A 19,858-nucleotide genomic window follows, 5' to 3' on the forward strand; every position below is an offset into this window, starting at 1 on the left:
GTAATTGGGGATTTCAAAGTTAGAGAATAATTTTGTGTGCAATTTTATAAACCGAGTCGAACTCTTGACTTTTAATAAAGGGTGCCAAATCACTACTATTTGAATTACAATACAGAGTTTTTAAGACTTAAAAACTTTTTGAGTATCGAGTGATACGTTTTAAGGGAATCAAAGCTTGTTTTTTTAGATTTTTTTCGAACGATAGAATCAAACATGACTAGTCATGGACTCATGGTTGATGTATATTCTCTTTTTGTCTTCTACTTTACATCCCAATATATTTTATTAATCATGGTTGATGTATTTACTACTTAAAATAAAAAATAAAAAATGTCACCTACAAACGCTAATTCTAATTCATCATCTATCAATCCACAAAATGGATTCTGTTCAAAAACCTTAATCTACCATAGCCTTAAACCTCCATCTCCATTACCCCCAAAATCTTCAAATTTATCAGTTACCGATTTCATATTCTCTCTCGCCACTATCACCAACACTGCCACGTCATCACTAATTGACGCTGCTACCGGCCACGTCATCCGTTACTCGGACGTTCCACTACTTGTACAGAACCTCAGTGTTTATCTCCGTCAACCGCCGTTATCACTTGCTCAAAACGATGTCGCTTTCATCATTTCTCCAAATTCATCATATCTGCCGATTCTATACCTCGCTCTGTTCTCCATCGGCGTCGTCGTTTCGCCGGCGAATCCTTCCAGCTCGATTCAAGAGATTGCGCGCCTACTCCGGATTTGTAAACCGGCGGTTGCGTTCTGTACGTCAGAAACGGTTAATAAGCTGTTAAACCTAGGGTTTAGTAATCAAACCGTGTTAATTGACTCTAACGAATTCGAATTGAAAATGAAATTGAGAGTTGAATTGATCGAAATTAAACCTAAGATTGAAGTTTTACAATCCGATACGGCTGCGATTTTGTACTCGTCTGGAACTACAGGGAATATTAAGGGAGTGAAATTAACGCATCGGAATTTGATATCGGCCATTGCAGGAGCATTCGCTCTACGTCAAGCTAGGTCGTCGCCGGCGGTGTACCTTTGTACGGTGCCGTATTTTCATATCTACGGATTCGTGTTTTGTATAAGAATGATTGCGTTTAATGATAGTTTAGTTTCGATAGCCAGGTTTAATTTAGGGTTGATGATGAAGTTGATTGAGGAATTTAAGGTTACGCATTTAGCCGTAGCACCACCAGTGGTGGTGGCGTTGGTTGCAGGGAACAATGAGCATTTGGTTCACGGAATTGATTGGAAGTCTCTAGAAACGGTGTTGAGCGGCGGTGCGCCGCTTGCAGTTTCCGTAATTGATAAATTTAAAAGACAGTTCCCAAAAGTGTCTTTGTTGCAGGTTCGTTCAGAATTATTACTATCAAATAAGAACTCTAAGTGTAGTTTGAAATTAAACATAATTACAAACTGTAAAAACTAACACCATATGATGATTTGAAATGAATACACAAGTTTCTTAATTATATTTGATATTTTGAAAAGGTTTATCACAAATTATTGAAAATTAAAATGATAGTGAATCAATAGGGACCTTGGAAAGTTTGTTAAGACTGGGACTGTTAATAAAGTAAACCAATTAATAAATATTATAACTGCATGAACTGATGTTGAATCATGGTCAAATCGTTATAGGCGTACGGATTGACTGAAACCACAGGTGGGATCTCAAGAGTTGCTGGACCGTATGAGAGCACAATAGTTGGCACTGTGGGGCGGCTCATAGCGCAATGTGAAGCAAAGATAGTTGATCCCACCACCGGGGTTGGTTTGCCTCCTATGAAACCTGGTGAACTATGGGTTAGAGGTCCGTCGATAATGAAAGGTGAAAATCCTCTATAAATAATAATTTGATGGACAAAATGTGTTTCAACTTAACACCACTAAAAAGTAACCATTTTGCCATTTTAGGTTTTAATGTGTTGGACCAAGTTGTATTGATTGTTTCGGTCCACATGGTTTGCTTTGTTGTGCTACTTAAAACTTTAGCAATCAAATTTACACTTATAGTGCCATATCTATTTGACTCTTTGTATGTTGAATTGTTAATTGCTTCTGGATTACACAAAGTTAAATTGAATGGATTGGTTTAAATTTGGGAGGTCAGGGTATGTTGATGACAAAGAAGTTATAGACTCTGATGGATGGTTGCGGACGGGTGATCTTTGTTACTTTGACAATGAAGGCTTTTTATTCATTGTGGATCGGCTAAAAGAATTGATCAAATATAAAGGCTACCAGGTACATATTGCTGTTGTGCATTCATATCTTCAGCTGAAACAAAAGATGACATATTTGACCAGCATAAATGGAAAATGTTACAATTTGGTTTGTATTTTATCTCAATTTGGTCAAACAAAAATCAAGCTTAACTGTGAATTGGGTTCAACGGGTCAAACTTGTTAAGAGTTGCTGAAAGTATAGTTTTTTATGCAAATGAAAGATTTAGATTACTATTGATACGATTTTGCATACTTAATCATAAATGATAAAAGATAATGCTTTTATAATTTGTTAAAAAAGTAAGAAATTAAGAAAAGGGGTGTCAGCCAATCGACTACCCGCTGTAAAATTACCGACGTTCAACTTGATTTGCAACCTCTAGTAGGATTTATTGTATTGTTTTTTTAATTTAATTTTTTTTTTTTAATGTAATTGCAACTTTTGTAGGTACCACCAGCCGAATTGGAACACATTCTACATTCACATCCCGACATTGCTGAAGCAGCGGTGATTCCGTATGTATTTTACCCCTTAATCTCTACGCACACAAACTGTAAGTACCAATTTTGTAACTATACGTATACATGGTGTGTGTGTGTGTGTGTGTGTGATTTGGCAGGTATCCAGATGAGGCTGCGGGGCAAGTACCCATGGCCTATGTGGTTAGGCGAAAAGGAAGTACTATTGATGAAAGACAAGTAAAAGAGTATGTGGCCAAGCAGGTACACACTTTATTTCTTAACTTTTTGTTATTGTTGATTTAAACCATTGCTGAATGAAAACTTGAAAACAACTGAATTAGGTTGCCCCATACAAGAAGATAAGAAGAGTTTGTTTCATTGATTCGATTCCAAAGAATGCACCAGGAAAGGTACTGAGGAAGGACTTGATTAAGCTGGCTCTTTCGAGTGTCAGTTCTAAGCTCTAAGAAATAGAAATAATATCAACTTAGATTTATAAATGCATACAAAAAGTTTAATCATATGTGAAGATGTTGGTGGATTTGGACAGTCTTTAATTTGACCGTAGGTAATATGAATAGTAGCTAATTATTTAGCTCCCAACATTTACACGACTACAAGTCATCCCAAAACTATCTTATTTTGTCACAATTTTAATCCCCCATCCCAAATGGTTCAAGACCCCATGGTAACCTAATCTTGCAGCCCAAATGAATTAACCTGAACCCTGGACGGTTAGCATTGCGCAGTGGGTTGGGACGGCCCATAATCGTTGTTAACGTCGCTCACTGTTGTAGTCTTACCATTGCAAGTGGTTGTACTAACTACCAAATATAAGCTTTTCATCAGAGTTGTCTCATTATAATTTAAAAGTCCTTGTTCGACACATAAAAATGCCCACGTAATCAATATACAACAACAACAACAACAATACTCAATCCCACAGATGTAGGGTATGGGAGAGGTGGAGTGTAGACAATCATTCCTCGAACCCTAGATTAGAAGGAAATCACTACTCCACCCGCGGGTATAGAACCCGCGACTAGATAAGATCGTCCCTCCCTCTACTTGAGAGCCAAGAGATTGCTTCCTAAAGGACCTCCGGCCAGGAATGCTCATCAAAATGAGATAGTGTGGGCATACGTAAGACCATGGATAACGCGGCGGCATTCAGCCGTATGCCGCCACAAACGCCACCACAAACGCCGGAAATGGGCGGTGGTGGGCGTTTGTCGCCGGATCATGGGGGTGAGGGAGGGCGGCTTGGACACGTGGCTTAAGCTGATTGGTGGAGGATTTAAACTGTTGAGAAATGTAGAGTTGCCTTTTTTTTTTTTCCCCTCCTCCTATAAATACATGCACATTTAACCATTCATTCCACACATTTCTTATACTTTCTACTTTATCAATTTAATTTATATAAACATAAACACTTTCGTTTTTGTCACAAAAAAAAAAAAAAAAAATGGAGTTTTTAGCCACTAGTCTAGATTTGCTATTCGATAGCACCTCGTCCGACGAAGAGGAGGAAAGTCCACCTAGAAGAACTCGGATGCAATGGAACCCACGACGTTTTATTAATAGAGATCGTGAAGCTGCGGGTCTCCTTTTGTGAAAGACTACTTTTCGCAAAATTCGACGTTTCCAGACGACGTTTTCAAGAGACGATTTCGGATGCGAATTAATTTATTTCTACGTATCAAAGACGGTATTCTCAATCACTCTTATACTAATAATGCTCCTAAACACTTTGTATTTATTCTCAATCACTCTTATGCTAATAATGCTCCTAAACACTTTGTATTTTTCCAACAACGTCTGGATGCACTCGGACGTCTTGGTTTTACTACGTATCAAAAAATAACTTGTGCGTTACGTCAATTGGCGTATGGAACATCCGCTGATATTTTTGATGAATATATAAAAATGGCGGAGAAAACGGGATATGTTTGCTTAAATAATTTTTGCAAGTGTATAATTGATTTATATGGCCGAGAATATCTGCAGAAGCCGACGACAACTGATGTTGCTTGGTTGTATTCGGCGCACGAGGAGAAACGTGATTTTAAAGGAATGTTGGGTAGTATTGACTGTATGCATTGGGCTTGGAAAAATTGTCCCGTTGGATGGAAAGGTCAATATACTAGAGGTGATCACGGTCACCCTACGATCATGCTTGAAGCGATTGCTTCATACGATATGTCGATATGGCATTCGTTTTTTGGGATGGCTGGTTCAAACAACGACATAAATGTGTTGAATCACTCTCCGTTGTTTGATTCACTCAAAAAGGATACAGCTGCACTGTTTCCGTTTGAAGTAAACGGACACGTCTATCCATTTGGTTACTACTTGGCGGACGGGATATATCCTGATTGGACAACCTTAATAAAGGGATACTCGATGCCTATTGATGAGCCACGAGTCAAATTTACTAGATTTCAAGCGAGTGCTCGAAAGGACGTAGAGCGTACATTTGGTGTTTTACAAGGTAGGTTTGCAATTTTAAAAACTCCGGCACGAGTTATGAGCGTTAACAACATGAGAAGGATAATATACAGTTGCATTGTTATGCACAACATGATACAAGAAGATAACGGTTTCGCCTTGAGTACTTGGGAGCAAGAATGGTTAGATAAACCCGAAAACAGGCCCCGTCGTAATATTAGGGGAAGAGTCAAAGATCGAATATCACGAGAAAAGGAAATTCGTGATCGAACCGTACACGATCAACTACGTGAAGATTTAACGGCTCATATTTGGGACCTCCCACCGAACTTTCGATCTACAAACTAGTCTTTTATTTTTTTTAATTCATGTAATGTTTTTTTTAATGTAATGTTTATTTTTTATTAATGTAACCTTTTAATGTAACTTTTTTTACTGTAATTTTTTTAATTAATGTAACTTATTTTTTTTTTATATATGAAAAATGTTACATTTTATCTTATTTAATAAATAAAAACTAATTAAAATAATTAAAAAAGAATTAAAAATTAAATGTCACGTCACTTTCATCCTATGACAAAAGCCCCCCATAACAACTCCCCCTTAAAATTGCATGGTCCAGTCACTTACTTGTCCCAAAAAGTGCACATCTTTCACTCCACGTAGGGGTCACCATTATCCGTGGTCTAAATTAATCTTCTTAAACTCATAATTTATAAACTAACTATTTATAATGGAATATTTGTTTAAATATATTCCGTCACGATATATAGATAATGGATTGTTATATAGATTTTTTATAATTTTGACCTTTTGGGTCCTGTAAAATTTTTGGATCGTGTTCGTTGTCCACTCTACACATGCCCCTAATTTTTATGGATTAAACAAACTAAAAAAAACATGGCACATATGTTTCTACATATAATTTATCTACATAATTTCTAATGTTTTTTCGCTAAAAAAAATTGTGACTATAAAGGAATGATATAAAATAAAAATTTACAAACAAAATGACATTACATCGTCCTTCATTTTCGGTCTTTTAGGAGCGTTGTCCGAATCTATTGGATACAATAACTTCCAAACCTTAAAACTAACCTTGTCAATTAGCACCTAATTTTTCCACATTTTTATCGCACCTCAACTCTTTGATCCAAATCGAACTTTTGTAACAACCCATGGCTTCCTCGATATGTTTGTCGATAACACAATGTCTAGTGCATCAACGGCTTCAATTCACCCAACACTAATTTTTTGGGTCTCCATTATATTCCAACTCTATACGAACACAGTTCTTTGCATTTAACGACATCGTATCGACCAACCTTGAGCCAAATCACGGCACTACAATGACCCTTCGTAGACGTCGATTATTATCCACTTTCGGAATGTTGATTCTATCAGTTTTTCAAATCGTCATGAAAAGAATGCACATTTCGACAACCCCGAATGGTCAAAAAGGGAAAATCTTGTATGCGATCAAACATCATTTGTTATTGATCCTATCGTTTTTTGATGATCATATTATAGTAGTCGAAAATATAATCGAGACCCTTGTTCCATCATCGACCCGTGTGTTTAACAAAATCGATGACATTCTCAAATACTCGGAATCTTTACCTTCAAAAATCGATGACTTCATGGACCACGACGTACCAACATTTATACAACGAGTACCTTTTATTGGTCGGTTTTTCAAGAAAGATGATAAGGAAATCGTGATTGATATCGCGTGTAATGGTTACAGAGTTAAACCTGAAACGTCTTTTGAATATGAAAATGTGACAAAACCGGGTAAAGAATATGTTACTGATACGTCTAGCATGGATAGCGATTTTAGCGATGAAAAAGTGGTCGAAAATGAAATGCAAGAGATTGTTAATTCGGATAACGAATATGAGAAAATGGAAGATGCTAACGAGGATCTGCTATATTCGGCCCGAGCTACTAGTAGTAATCTAGATGAAATCGTACAATCTGATGATCAAATTATCGAACTATTTGAAACGGGTTGGCATTTGTCACCCCGGGCCCTATCGCGCTCATCGTCTGATAGGAAAAGCCCTCGTCGCTCGTAATCTTAGCTTAGAATTGCTTAACATTTTTAGAGTATTTTGAATCTTTGTTAGCACCATGATGCTTGTTTTTCTGTTTGTGTTATGAATTTATGTTAGATAATTAAAATATAACCAGATAAACAGTTATGCAATGAATTTTATATTTTAGTATATGACTAGTGTGTGTAGCTGATCACAATTGTACTTCGGTATCTGTAACAAAATAAACTGTGAATAAAGAGTTTTTGAAGAAATTTGAGAAAAGAAGTGAAAAGAGAAACAAATTCTTTTGATTACAAAGGCTGTACATCTCTTTTTGTGGTAAAAAGAGGAAAAACTACAAAAAAAAAATATTTAAAAAAACAAATTAAATTAAAAAAAAACGTAAAACTAAAACTGAAACTGTAAACAAATTCATTTTGCTTTGGTTTCTATCTATCTATCTATCTATTTATATAAAAGAGAGTTTTGAATATGTGACTTATCATCTATCTATCTTCTATTTTTATAAAAGGCTATTTGCATGATGCAATAAATAGCATTTTTTCTTCTTTAAAATAAATCAAAATTAAAAAAGAAAAATTCTTAGACCATGATGCTGATGTCATAAAACATTTTATTTTGCAATTAAATCAAAACATTATAAATTATTAAACTAATCTAATTTAAAATTTAAAATACTGAAATTGGTATAATACATTCAAATTTTAAATTTAAAAAACTGAATAGAAGTGTGTGAAATAGATATGGATTAAAATACAGCTCAATTTTTTGAGCCTCTCAAAATTGCATAGCACTCTTCTTCTAGGTTTCTCAATTACACCTCCAGACCCATTTCAATCCTATCCATTACTTTTCACAAATCCACAAAAACAAAAAACAATTCTTAATCACTCTTCATAACTCCGCCAGAAGATGATGAACTCTAACCTCTACAATCTATAGCCGCCACCATCTCCCCCATTGCACCGCCATCGAGGCTGCCGATCGATTATATTAGTCCGTTGATCTTCAAGAAATGATACGTCTTTTCATCATCTTCTGGCTTCATCAGCAGGTTATAGTCTTCTTCTTGAACTATTTTTTTCAGTTACAACCTGATTTTGTGTTTTAGTGTTTTTTGGCTCAAGTATACCTAAAGGAAACTCTACTGCTTATACTTCAGATTCAATACCCAGATGTATACGAAGTACTCTTTTGCCTCTTGATGATGAAGTTTTGATTGTGTTGCTTACTAATTTTTGAAATGTATATTTGGTGTTTTATTTTGTTAGGTTACAATGAAAAAAACCGACACATGGACCACAAAACAGCAGCCACCACCAACCGGCGGCAACCACCGCAGACCGGCAGCAACAGCTGCCGAAAAACAGAAAAAAAAAAACAGCAGTAGCAATGCTGCCAGAAACAGCAAACAACATCAATAGCAGCTGCCGGTTTGTTTGCATTGGTAAAGTCAGCTCTTTGATATCTACTGAATGAAAATGGGTGTTTTGATTTCGTAGCTCTTTCCAGGCAAGCACCACGATATGTATCTATCCCAACTCAGTTTTTGGATTGATGACACAAAAAGGTTGCCCAATTACAGGTACATAACATAAGGTAATCAATTTTTATTAAGTTTGATTTCAAAGCTTATTTGATTTTAAAGTTTATTTGATTTAGCTTTGTCTGTTTAGTATGGAAAGGATCATACTTGACCGGGTTTTACTAATTCTACGAATATGAATAAGGTGATTGATTCGAAAGTATTTAATGTTTTTCACTTTTCAAACATTTTTGTTACTTGTTTGTTTTTTAATTCGAATTTCAGTTTCTTCTTAATTCTTATTTGGTTATTTTTTTTTTTTAATTCAAATATCAGTTTCTTCTTATTTGGATTGAATGCAGTTGCTGAAAGTTATAATTCTATAGTGATTATGAAAGTGTATGTTGCTGAAAGTACCTCTGAACGATCCTTCCAACAATTAATGATGTTGGATCAAAGGTTTGAAATTTGGACAAACCTTTTTACATGATCATATTTGAATTACTACCTATTTGGGTTAATTTAATAGATCGATTGTTATTATAATTGTAGGTTGAGAATTGGGTAAAAAGAGGTAAAAGAATTGTTTTATGTTGTAATTGGCGGTGCTCTTAATTGCTACAACAGTCTTAGTTAAAATTTAGTTTCTTTTTTGCTGTTTATTTACTTATATATACTTTGTTGCAGGGTGTCGATATTGACCCATTAAGGAGCAATATATTTCAATTTGAATGAGTAAGATAAAGCATGCCATGTATCTAAAGCCTTTACATTGATGGGATCACTTAGATTCATGATATTGTATAGTTCTAAGCATTGATTTTTTTTACATTGGAATGCTGAATAAACATTCCATTATAATAGTAGACATGGGTGTCTTTAATTTACCCATTTAGTTTGTTGTGATATTGACCCAATTTATTTCATACAAAGAATTCATTTACAATCAATAACTGATCAACTGTTCTACTGTTCTAAAGTATCACTTTAGACATATTTGCATAGAATAACAACCCCTTAGAGATATTTGCATAGAATAACATCACCTTATACATTTCAGGGGATAATTCTTTTTAAGTTGACAGTGAATGTTTCATTATGTTTTGATACAGATGCCTATCTCTTGGTTTGTTCTTCTCCTTCACTCTTTTACAGAGTTTGATGCAGGTGCCTCCATCTCCTCCATTCCATCCATTAACCCTTAAATCTTTATTAGTCTTTAATGAAACCCATTTTTGATAATGGAAAAATATATTCTGTCCAACATTTCAGGTAATGAAACCCATTTTTAAATGTGAAGTTTCCTGAGTGATGAGTGTATGCGTGTTGTGATGATGGATTTTTGAGTACGTGTGTATGCATATGGTGCTTGCTTAAGGTGAGTTTGTTACTCGACTTCTTTTATTATGTTTGATACAACTATATATATGGTTGGTAAGACAAATGATATTCGAGTTGAGTTTTATGCACCTGATAAGTCTTTCAACTTACTTATTATATATGTTTTTTTTTTTAAAACATGTATAAACAGATTCATCCCCAGTGTGCCAACAAATTGAGGTTGTTTTTGTATAATTTAAGTGTCAATATTATTACTTTCCTTTTGACATTATTGTTATATTTTTTTATAGGTTCGGACGTTAACTAATCACGTTGTCTTAGAAGATGTGATGATTTTGAAAGTAATGAATTGTTAAGATAGGTTTTCATTTTGTTTGTTAATGTTTTGTAACTTAAGACTATGCTTTTTGGATTCCAGTTTTTAATTTTTGTTCTTTCAAGTATTTATTTAAACATTGTTGTTTTCTATCTCATATAACTTGATGAATTATATTAGTTTATCTACATGTTGATTATATAACGTATCATTACAAAAAAAAATTCTTTGAAAACCCGTGAATTCACGGGTCTTTGCACTAGTTAGAAGCTTAATTATAGCATATTTTGCCATGTGTAATTTTCAAGTGTCCATTTTTCATTAAATTTGAATTTAAGGCCACTTGTTATGGATCGTGAGCCACCACCGCCACCTGCCGCCACCCTGTCACCACCATTACCAGCACGGCTTGTTTTGGTGGGCCCCACATTACTTTTTTGTTTTTCCTTTTTCAATTTTCAAGCGGCTAGTTTTTTTTTGTTTTTATGTTTTTGTTTTTTTTTTTTTCCTTTTAATACACAACTACTATATATATTATCACTTCAAACAAACAAAATCACACCAACCTTACTTTCATATTTCACAAACAAATACAAAAAAAATTCAAATGGATATGGATGATTTATTGAATTCTAAAAGTGAGAGCGTGACAGATAATGATAGCGCAGAGTCCGATTCCGATGAAGATTTAATTCAAGACGGTTACAACACGCTTAGCTTACTCGATTCGCTTGATGCAATGGACGAAGAAGATGAAGCTCGAAATACTCGTACAATTATTAGAAGACGTCGGTTACAAAGTGATCGGGTTGATACTGGTAATCGTTTGTACTATGACGACCCGGAAATTTCCGACCAAATTTAAACTTAATCTTTATATGACTTCGACACGATAAGCAAAGTATGTAATGTTGAATCTCGAAAATTTTGAAACTATATTCATGTAATCAATTACCCTTGGACTGTGCTCGACGATTCACGAACCATTAATTGTAAATAAATGTATATACATATAAATATAAATATAAATATAAATATAAATATATGTATATATATAATAACCTAAAATAATAATACACGATTTAATCGTTAGAACAGAAAATGTAAAATAATATACGATATAATTGTTATAAATCTATATATATATATATATATATATATATATATATATATATATATATATATATATATATATATATATATATATATATATATATATATATATATATATATATATATATATATATATATATAAAGCTTGACTAAGAGAAAGTGGAAAGAAAAGGGGCGCGCTAGCTGCAATCAGGTCTTCGCGATCCAAGGCCTGTCTTAAGAGAAGTGACCCTCGGATACGGGTCAAACAGTAAAGTGCTTTCTCTGAGGTGAATCCAATAGTTTAGATATTTAGGAGTTCGGGATCAGACCCATGTCGCTTCCATTTTGATTCGTTAAGAAAAGGCTGGATCAAGAAAAGGGGGTACTATCACAAAACCATGAAAAAAACCCTAGCTCAACAGCGCTAGAGATGTCGGTTTCGTAAGATTAGACGCGGCATTAGCCGTCTATTGCGGCCGGTGCTCGTTTGCGCGCGCGTGAACCAACCCAACAAACAAGGGGCATGATCAATGGGGAAGTAACCAATCGGGGGGAAGCGAGGGGAAGCAAAAAAAAAAAATTTGTTTTTTTTGGAATTTTTTTTCTGGCATTAAGATCACACGAAAATATGAACATTTAGAAGAGACACTTCGTGATGAATGTTATTATTTAGGCGGGAAAACGATCGACAAAAATAACATTCAAGATAATATTGTTCGTGAAGAATATGAACGTTTTTTTTTCTTCATGTTTTGTGAAGTAAAATTTAGCCCGATTTAGAGTTTAGGGTTTAGGGTTTAGGGTTTGGTGTTTTGGGTTTATTCCATAAACCTAAAACACCAAACCCTAAACCCTAAACCCTAAACTCTAAACCGTTCGTGTTAAAAACTCAATCTAAATCCTAAATCTAAACCCTAAATCTAAACCTTAAACCCTAAATTTCTAAACCCTAATATCTAAACCCTATAAACTCTAATATCTAAACCATAATATCTAAACCCCAATAGCTAAAACCTCAACATACGCTCGAAAAACACGATAATTGTTATATATTACTTCTTCGAGCGTTTTCCCGCCAAAATAAAAACATTTATCACAAAGTGTCTCTACTAAATGTTCATATTTTCATCTCATCTATAATGTTCGTGAACAAGGTTTTTTCAAAAAAGGAGAAAAAAAAAAGTTTTTGCTTCCCCCCGCTTCCCCCCGATTGGTTACTTCCCTCTTGATCCTACCACTATATACATATATATATATATATATATATATATACATATATATATCAAATGTAATTATTTAATGATTGTAATACTCGTTTGATGTTCCGATTGATATTAAGCAAGTTAAATTCAAACTTATGTAATTTTAAAATAAACGGTGATACAAAAATGAGTTCTATAAATTTTAGGCTTATTAAAAATGTATTTAGGAACTATTCGTTAAGTTTTAACACTTTTTATATTTAACCCAGAATTGAGAGGGACAGTTGATGTAATTTTTATTTAACAAATTAAGGATCGAATTTTATACCATAATGACCAAAATAAATAAATATAGTTAATATAAAAATATGGGATTTTTCTGAAGACTTTTATTCCGCCACTGATTACCAACGGACCACGATTTAGCAATCCGTGAAAACTGTCGGTAACTAAATAACAAATCATCCATCCACTGTGCTTAATTGAAAAAGTTGTTCACTGTTACTGTTTTTAATTGATTCCCACTTGAAGATTTTAATTATTAGTTTATTATTATTATAATTAATTACTTATAATTATTATTTATTATTATTAATATTATAATTATTATATATAATATATAATATACATATATGTCTATTTATATCGAGAGAGTTAGGGAGAATCCTACTGTCGTGACCCGTCCTAATCCATCTGGATGAATTCATTACATTTGGTTACATCGCGAGGTACTTGACCTCTATATGATACATTTTACAAACATTGCATTCGTTTTTAAAAGACAAACTTTCATTTCATCGAAAGTTGACGGTATACCGACCATTTCATAATATAACCAGCTATAATTGACTTAATAATAATCTTGATGAACTCAACGACTCGAATGCAACGTCTTTTGAAATATGTCATGAATGACTCCAAGTAATATCTCTAAAATGAGCCAATGCACAGCGGAAGATTTCTTTCATACCTGAGAATAAACATGCTTTAAAGTGTCAACCAAAATGTTGGTGAGTTCATTAGTTTATCATAATCGATCATTTTCATCATTTTTAATAGACCACAAGATTTTCATTTCCATTTCTCATAAATATACGTCCCATGCATAGAGACAAAAATAATCATTCATATGGATTGAACACCTGGTAACCGACATTAACAATATGCATATAAGAATATCCACATCATTCCGGGACATCCATCGGACATGATATAAAAATATCGAAGTACTAAAGCATCCGCTACAACGGATAGGATTTGTTAGGCCCAATAGATCTATCTTTAGGATTCGCGTCAATTAGTAGATCGATTTACTAATTCTTAGGCTACCAAGCAAAAGGGGCATATTCGGCTTCGATCATTCAACCAATAATGTAGTTTTGATTACTTGTGTCTATTTCGTAAAACATTTATAAAAGTGCATGTATTCTCAGTCCCAAAAATATATATTGCAAAAGCATTTAAAAAGAGAGTATTGAAACTCACTATACTGTATTTTGTAGTAAAAATACATATGATGACATTGAACAATGCAGGGTTGGCCTTGGATTCACGAACCTATATCATTTGTATATATATTAATACACATATTTGCAATCGAACAATTGTATATATATGAATTTATTAGTTATGTCATATTTATATTAATAATATGTATGTCTTCATATTTTCATTTTGTATATAAAAATATAAATTTTATTATGCTTTATGTATTAAATATATATATATTTATATATATCATTTATTTTAAAAATAGTAATTATAATAATACTAAAATAATATTATAATATGGTAAAATTATAATAATTATAATACTTAAGTTTTCTAATAGAGGTAATAATGTTAATATTTCTATTAGTGATAATACAAATAATGATATTAATGATAATAACTATAAAAGTATTAATTTTACTGTTTATGATAGTTATGATAATGATTTTAGTAGTTACATAATAGTAATATTCATGATAATACTTATAATCATATTAGTGGTAACATTAATAATAATCTTAATATTAATATTAATGATGATAATACTAATAATGATAATCATATTTATAATAATAATGATAATATTAGTAATAATACTTATGTTCATTAAAATTGATAATAACATTAATAATAACTTATTTTATTTTCATAATAACACTAATTATAATAATCATAATCATAATAATAATAATACTTATATCAATATGAATAATAATAGTAATAATTAATATTAATAATACTAATGTTACTCAATGATATTATTTAGTAATATATAAAAAAAATGATAATAATATTAATCATATTATTTATTTTAACATAACTACAACAAATATTATTAGTAATAACAATAATAATAATAATAATAATAATAATAATAATAATAATAATAATAATAATAATAATAATAATAATAATAATGATAATGATAATAATAATAATAATAATAATAATAATAATAATAATAATAATAATAATAATAATAATAATAATAATAATAATAATAATAATAATAATAATGATAATGATAATGATAATGGAAATGGAAATAAAAATATATATATACCCTTTTAAAACTTGCTCTAAAAAGAAAAGCCCAAGACGGAACTCGAACCCCCGACCTCTCGTTAAACCGGCATAACCCCAACCATTCCTCCGTTTCCATTTTTCCTGAAATACAGTCGATCCTAATTTATTTAATCTGTCTTCTGTTTCCATCATCTTCATAATATCAAACAGACCAGGGTATAATACACCATCCAATCGAATCAAATGTTTTAGTTTAGATTTTGTAAATGTCACATAATGATGGGCTGTTGAATTGAATTGGATTAACAGAAAAATAAATGAAAAAAAAATCAAACTGCATCTGTATCTGAATACGCGAAGAACACATCAACTTCCAACCTTGATTTTGAAATTTAGATCGTTTCAGATAAAAGTTGCTACATGAAATTAGTTTAATATCATTCCTATAAACTTTGTAAACCATCAATTTCAACAGAAACCACACAATTAATTCAAATTTCTTGAAGAACAACTCTGTTGACTTTTTGAAATTTAAGTTTGACTCAAAAATTCGTATTCGTTTTGCAGAGTTGAGGAATGAAATTTTGCAGATAGTTTGTATAAAATATTCCTAACAAAACCACACTTATAGTTTTTGAAATTGATTCGAAATTGGAGCTTTTGGTAAATTTAAGCCACGAACAGAGTCTAGCTGGGTTTCTTTCTGTTTAGCTTTTGAAATTGCAGTGAAATTTGGGTTTTCTCTAAGTAAATAAACGAATGTAATACCTATAATCGATTAAGATTGTTATGTAGTGATTGTTGGATGTTGACCGGAGTAATTTCAATGACAGAAAGGAATATATACAAAAATATAAACTTGAAAAGATGGCTAACGAAAATTGGATTGTTTTGATTTTGATTCCATCAATTTGAAGCAGTGTTTACCAATCAAAAATAGTGTGACAATGATTTAAAACAGACTTTGGATTTTTATATATGTCAATACGTATTTATCTATATATATGTATGTATATTTATCAGTATCTATATATCTGAATACCTGTGTATGTAATTATATATATATATATATATATATATATATATATATATATATATATATATATATATATATATATATATATATATATATATATATATATATATATATATATATATATATATATATATATATATATATATATATAAAACAGTATTTCGCATATATATGTGTATTTATATAAATCTGTATTTATATATCTAATTATATGTATATAATTTATAAATCTTGTTAATTACATATATAAATATGTTAATATTATTAATATTACAATAATAATATTACTAATAAAATTATTGATAAAGGATCTAGTAATGATAATTGATAACATTAAAACTAACAATAATAAATTTAATTAATAACAATGATTATAATAATCTTATTAATGATACAAATAATAACACTAGCTATAATAATCTTAATATTACTAATGAATATAATATTAATAATTATAGCAATATAAATATATCAAATTTCATTTTTATATAATAATATTATTAATACTGATTTTTAGATATTAACATTTATTTTAATGTAAGTAATTCAAATATATCAATTATATTTTAACTTGTATGTAAATTTAATATGTAGAAATTATATGTTATTAATTATGTAACATTTAGTATTTATATTATATATCTTATAAAAACATTTATTAGAAATTAAAATATTTATATATTTATATATTTTATATATGTATATATATTGCAATATAATAATTATTAATAGAAATCATATATATACATAAAGATTCATAATAATTTCATATACATGTTTATATTTATTCATTTTACTTGTACTTAATTATTCTGTTTTACATTTTTTAATTCAAATTAATTAATGTGTATTTTATTTATGCAAAGTATTATATATACTCTTATATTTATATTTATATATACATATTTATTTACAGACAATAGTTCGTGAATCGTCGAAACTAGTTAAAGGTTAAATGAATTCATGTAAACTGTTCCAAAGTTTTTGAGACTCAATATTACAGACTTTGCTTATCATGTTGGAATCATATAAAGATTAAGTTTAAATTTGGTCGGAAATTTCCAGGTCGTCACAGTACCTACCCGTTAAAGAAATTTTGTCCCGAAATTTGAGTGAGGTGGTCATTGCTAATAATAAAAATGTTTTCATGACGAATATGAGTTAATAAATGGAGTTTTATCTCCACTAAGTATTTGAATAGAATAATTAAATTACTCGGAGCGTATGAGAGAAGCTATCGCAAAGATTTGAATAGATTCGCCTTAGCTTTTGATGTAGTCAGGGTTGAATTTATAAAATAAGATGCATCTTAACTTTTGACGTTGTCTTGGTTGAATTCCAGAATTCAAGGGATTTAAAGAAAATCTTCTAAATCTAAAAGATTTGATTTTTTGACGAATAAGGAAATTAAGATCTCTATAATTAAATACGGTGATCTGCCTCGATTACTCTGTCTGATATTTTCATTATAAATTAAACTCTTCCGTTCCATTATTTTCCCATTCCTATACTTTCCTTCTTAGTTCATACATCCAAAAGATTGTGAAAATGCTTAATCCAGTTCTAATCCTTGATATTTTCCTAATTATCATTTCTGTCATCCTTCTTTTCAATCTTCCACCAGAAAAATCTGTTTATGATGTGTGCGAGGTAGTATACGAAATAGTTATATTTTTATTGCGAAATACTATTAAATACGATACAATTTTACACAAGTTATTTATTTATTTATAGAGTGGATATACCTAAACCTTGCTACAACACTTATAGGCAGTGTACCTAATTGTACAGTAGTGTAGTTTTTAGTAAGTCCGGTTCGTTCCGCAGGGAGCTAGCCAAGTTTAACGCTATATTTTTTTTAAAAACTATATTTGTATAAATATATATATATATATATATATATATATATATATATATATATATATATATATATATATAAGTAATATTATTATTATTATAAAAAGGGGTTTTTACCGTTTAATGATTGGTTTGTCGATTTTATGTCTTAAGTCGCAATTAAAACCTAATGTAAAATATTAAATATATAAATGACTTAATTTAAAGCATAAAGTAAATAACGATAATAAAAGTGCGATAATTTAAAGTGCGATAAATAAAATGACGATAAATAAAATTGCGATAATTAAAAAGTACGATAATTAAAAGTGTGATAAGATATAAAATAAAGGAATTATGCTTATTTAAACTTCCGTAATCATGATGTTTGACGTGTTGATTTTAATTTATTACCATGGGTTAATTGTCCTTTGTCCTGGATTATTCAATATGTCCATACGATTTTTGTCCATAATAGTCCATCAGTCATAAATATAAAGTGCAAGTGCCCTCGTTCAATTATCCTTATACCCGAAGTTAAGTATTCCAACTAATTGGGGACTTAAACTGTAATAAGGTTCTAATACATTGTTAATGATTATACCAGGTTATCGACTGTGTGCAATTCAAGGTTTTAATACTTTATTATCAATTACACCAAGTGTCCTTGTATGTAATCCACCCCTGTTTTAATGGGTCCATTGACTATTAATCCATTCCCGTGTCCGGTTAAATGAACGATTATTAGTACTTATAAATATCCCGTCCATCGTGTCCGATCGAGTGTATGTGGTTATTTATAGGTACGTCCAATTGTAAATCTCTATATTAAATTAACGAACTATCATTCAGTTAAACAAATATAAAGCCCATTAATAGTCCATAGTCCAATTTCCACAAGTGTCGGTCTTTTGTCCAAACCTCAATTATGGTACAAAGCCCAATTACCCCATCTTTAATATTTAGCCCAACATCATGATTACTTCGGCTTAAATAAGCATAATAATAACTTAGCTACGAGATATTAATTTAAAAAGGTTGAACATAACTTACAATGAGTATTAATAGCGTAGCGTTACACGGACAGAGTTTCGACTTACAAACTTAAAAAATTCGCCACTATAACCTTATTATTATTAAACTTAAATTAAAATTAAAATTATAAAATATAAATATAAATATATCGTAGATAGATAGATAGAAAAAGGTGTGTTTAATCGATCAGAATGTGCGGCCTTTTATAGGCCCACGTTTAACTGTTGAGCTCCGCGAGTGCGGAGATTTTCTTCATCACAGCTCCACGAGTGCGGAGGTCTGGATTCCAGCTCATAGATCAAATTCAAAACGTGGGCTGCATATAATTATAATATATAATAATATATATAATTAATTATATATTATATTATATTCTTGTGCATAGTTGACTTGTAATTTTTGGTCCGTTGCGTCGCGCGCTGAAAGTTGGTTCATGTCTCGGTTCCGAATTTTTGAACGCGTTTTCGTATAATTTAATATCTTGTACTTTGCTTTTCACGGCTTGTACTCTTGTAATTTTTAGACGTTTCTCATCAATAATTTGAACCACTTGGATTGTACTTTTTAGCTATTTGGTCATTTGCGTCTTCAATTCGTCGAATCTGTCTTTTGTCTTCACCTCTTATTATTTAAACGAATATAACTTGTAAATAGAACAACTGCAACTAAAAGCTTGTCTTTCTTGAAGGATAATGGTATGAAATATATGTTCGTTTTAGCATTATCAAATATTTCCA

At 31.1% G+C, this 19,858-nt stretch overlaps 3 protein-coding genes and 1 long non-coding RNA gene across 8 annotated transcripts; all 4 read left to right on the top strand.

Moving 5' to 3' along the window:
- The first annotated feature begins 325 nt into the window (after positions 1 to 325).
- On the top strand, positions 326 to 3,324 carry LOC139872562 (4-coumarate--CoA ligase-like 9). Its single transcript, XM_071860462.1, has 6 exons — positions 326 to 1,368; positions 1,662 to 1,851; positions 2,134 to 2,267; positions 2,697 to 2,764; positions 2,869 to 2,971; positions 3,052 to 3,324. Exons 1-6 carry the CDS (start codon positions 331 to 333, stop codon positions 3,175 to 3,177), a joined length of 1,659 nt encoding a protein of 552 aa, XP_071716563.1. The 5' UTR covers positions 326 to 330; the 3' UTR covers positions 3,178 to 3,324.
- Positions 3,325 to 4,636: 1,312 nt separating this feature from the next.
- On the top strand, positions 4,637 to 5,506 carry LOC139870578 (protein ALP1-like). Its single transcript, XM_071858360.1, has one exon. It carries the CDS (start codon positions 4,637 to 4,639, stop codon positions 5,504 to 5,506), a length of 870 nt encoding a protein of 289 aa, XP_071714461.1.
- Positions 5,507 to 6,507: 1,001 nt separating this feature from the next.
- Positions 6,508 to 7,236, top strand: LOC139870579 (uncharacterized). Its single transcript, XM_071858361.1, has one exon. It carries the CDS (start codon positions 6,508 to 6,510, stop codon positions 7,234 to 7,236), a length of 729 nt encoding a protein of 242 aa, XP_071714462.1.
- Positions 7,237 to 7,958: 722 nt separating this feature from the next.
- Positions 7,959 to 10,521, top strand: LOC139872098 (uncharacterized). 5 transcript variants are annotated; one of them, XR_011766868.1, is made up of 10 exons: positions 7,959 to 8,395; positions 8,490 to 8,817; positions 8,895 to 8,948; positions 9,106 to 9,202; positions 9,296 to 9,317; positions 9,431 to 9,478; positions 9,856 to 9,910; positions 10,016 to 10,121; positions 10,275 to 10,303; positions 10,375 to 10,521. It is a non-coding gene; the product is annotated as an uncharacterized lncRNA (long non-coding RNA). The 5 variants fall into 5 exon arrangements; XR_011766865.1 differs by having other exon boundaries at positions 10,016 to 10,303; XR_011766867.1 differs by lacking the exon at positions 10,275 to 10,303.
- The last annotated feature ends 9,337 nt before the right edge of the window (positions 10,522 to 19,858 follow it).

This window comes from Rutidosis leptorrhynchoides, chromosome 10 (assembly GCF_046630445.1).
Source record: "Rutidosis leptorrhynchoides isolate AG116_Rl617_1_P2 chromosome 10, CSIRO_AGI_Rlap_v1, whole genome shotgun sequence".
Taxonomy (NCBI): Eukaryota; Viridiplantae; Streptophyta; class Magnoliopsida; order Asterales; family Asteraceae; genus Rutidosis; species Rutidosis leptorrhynchoides.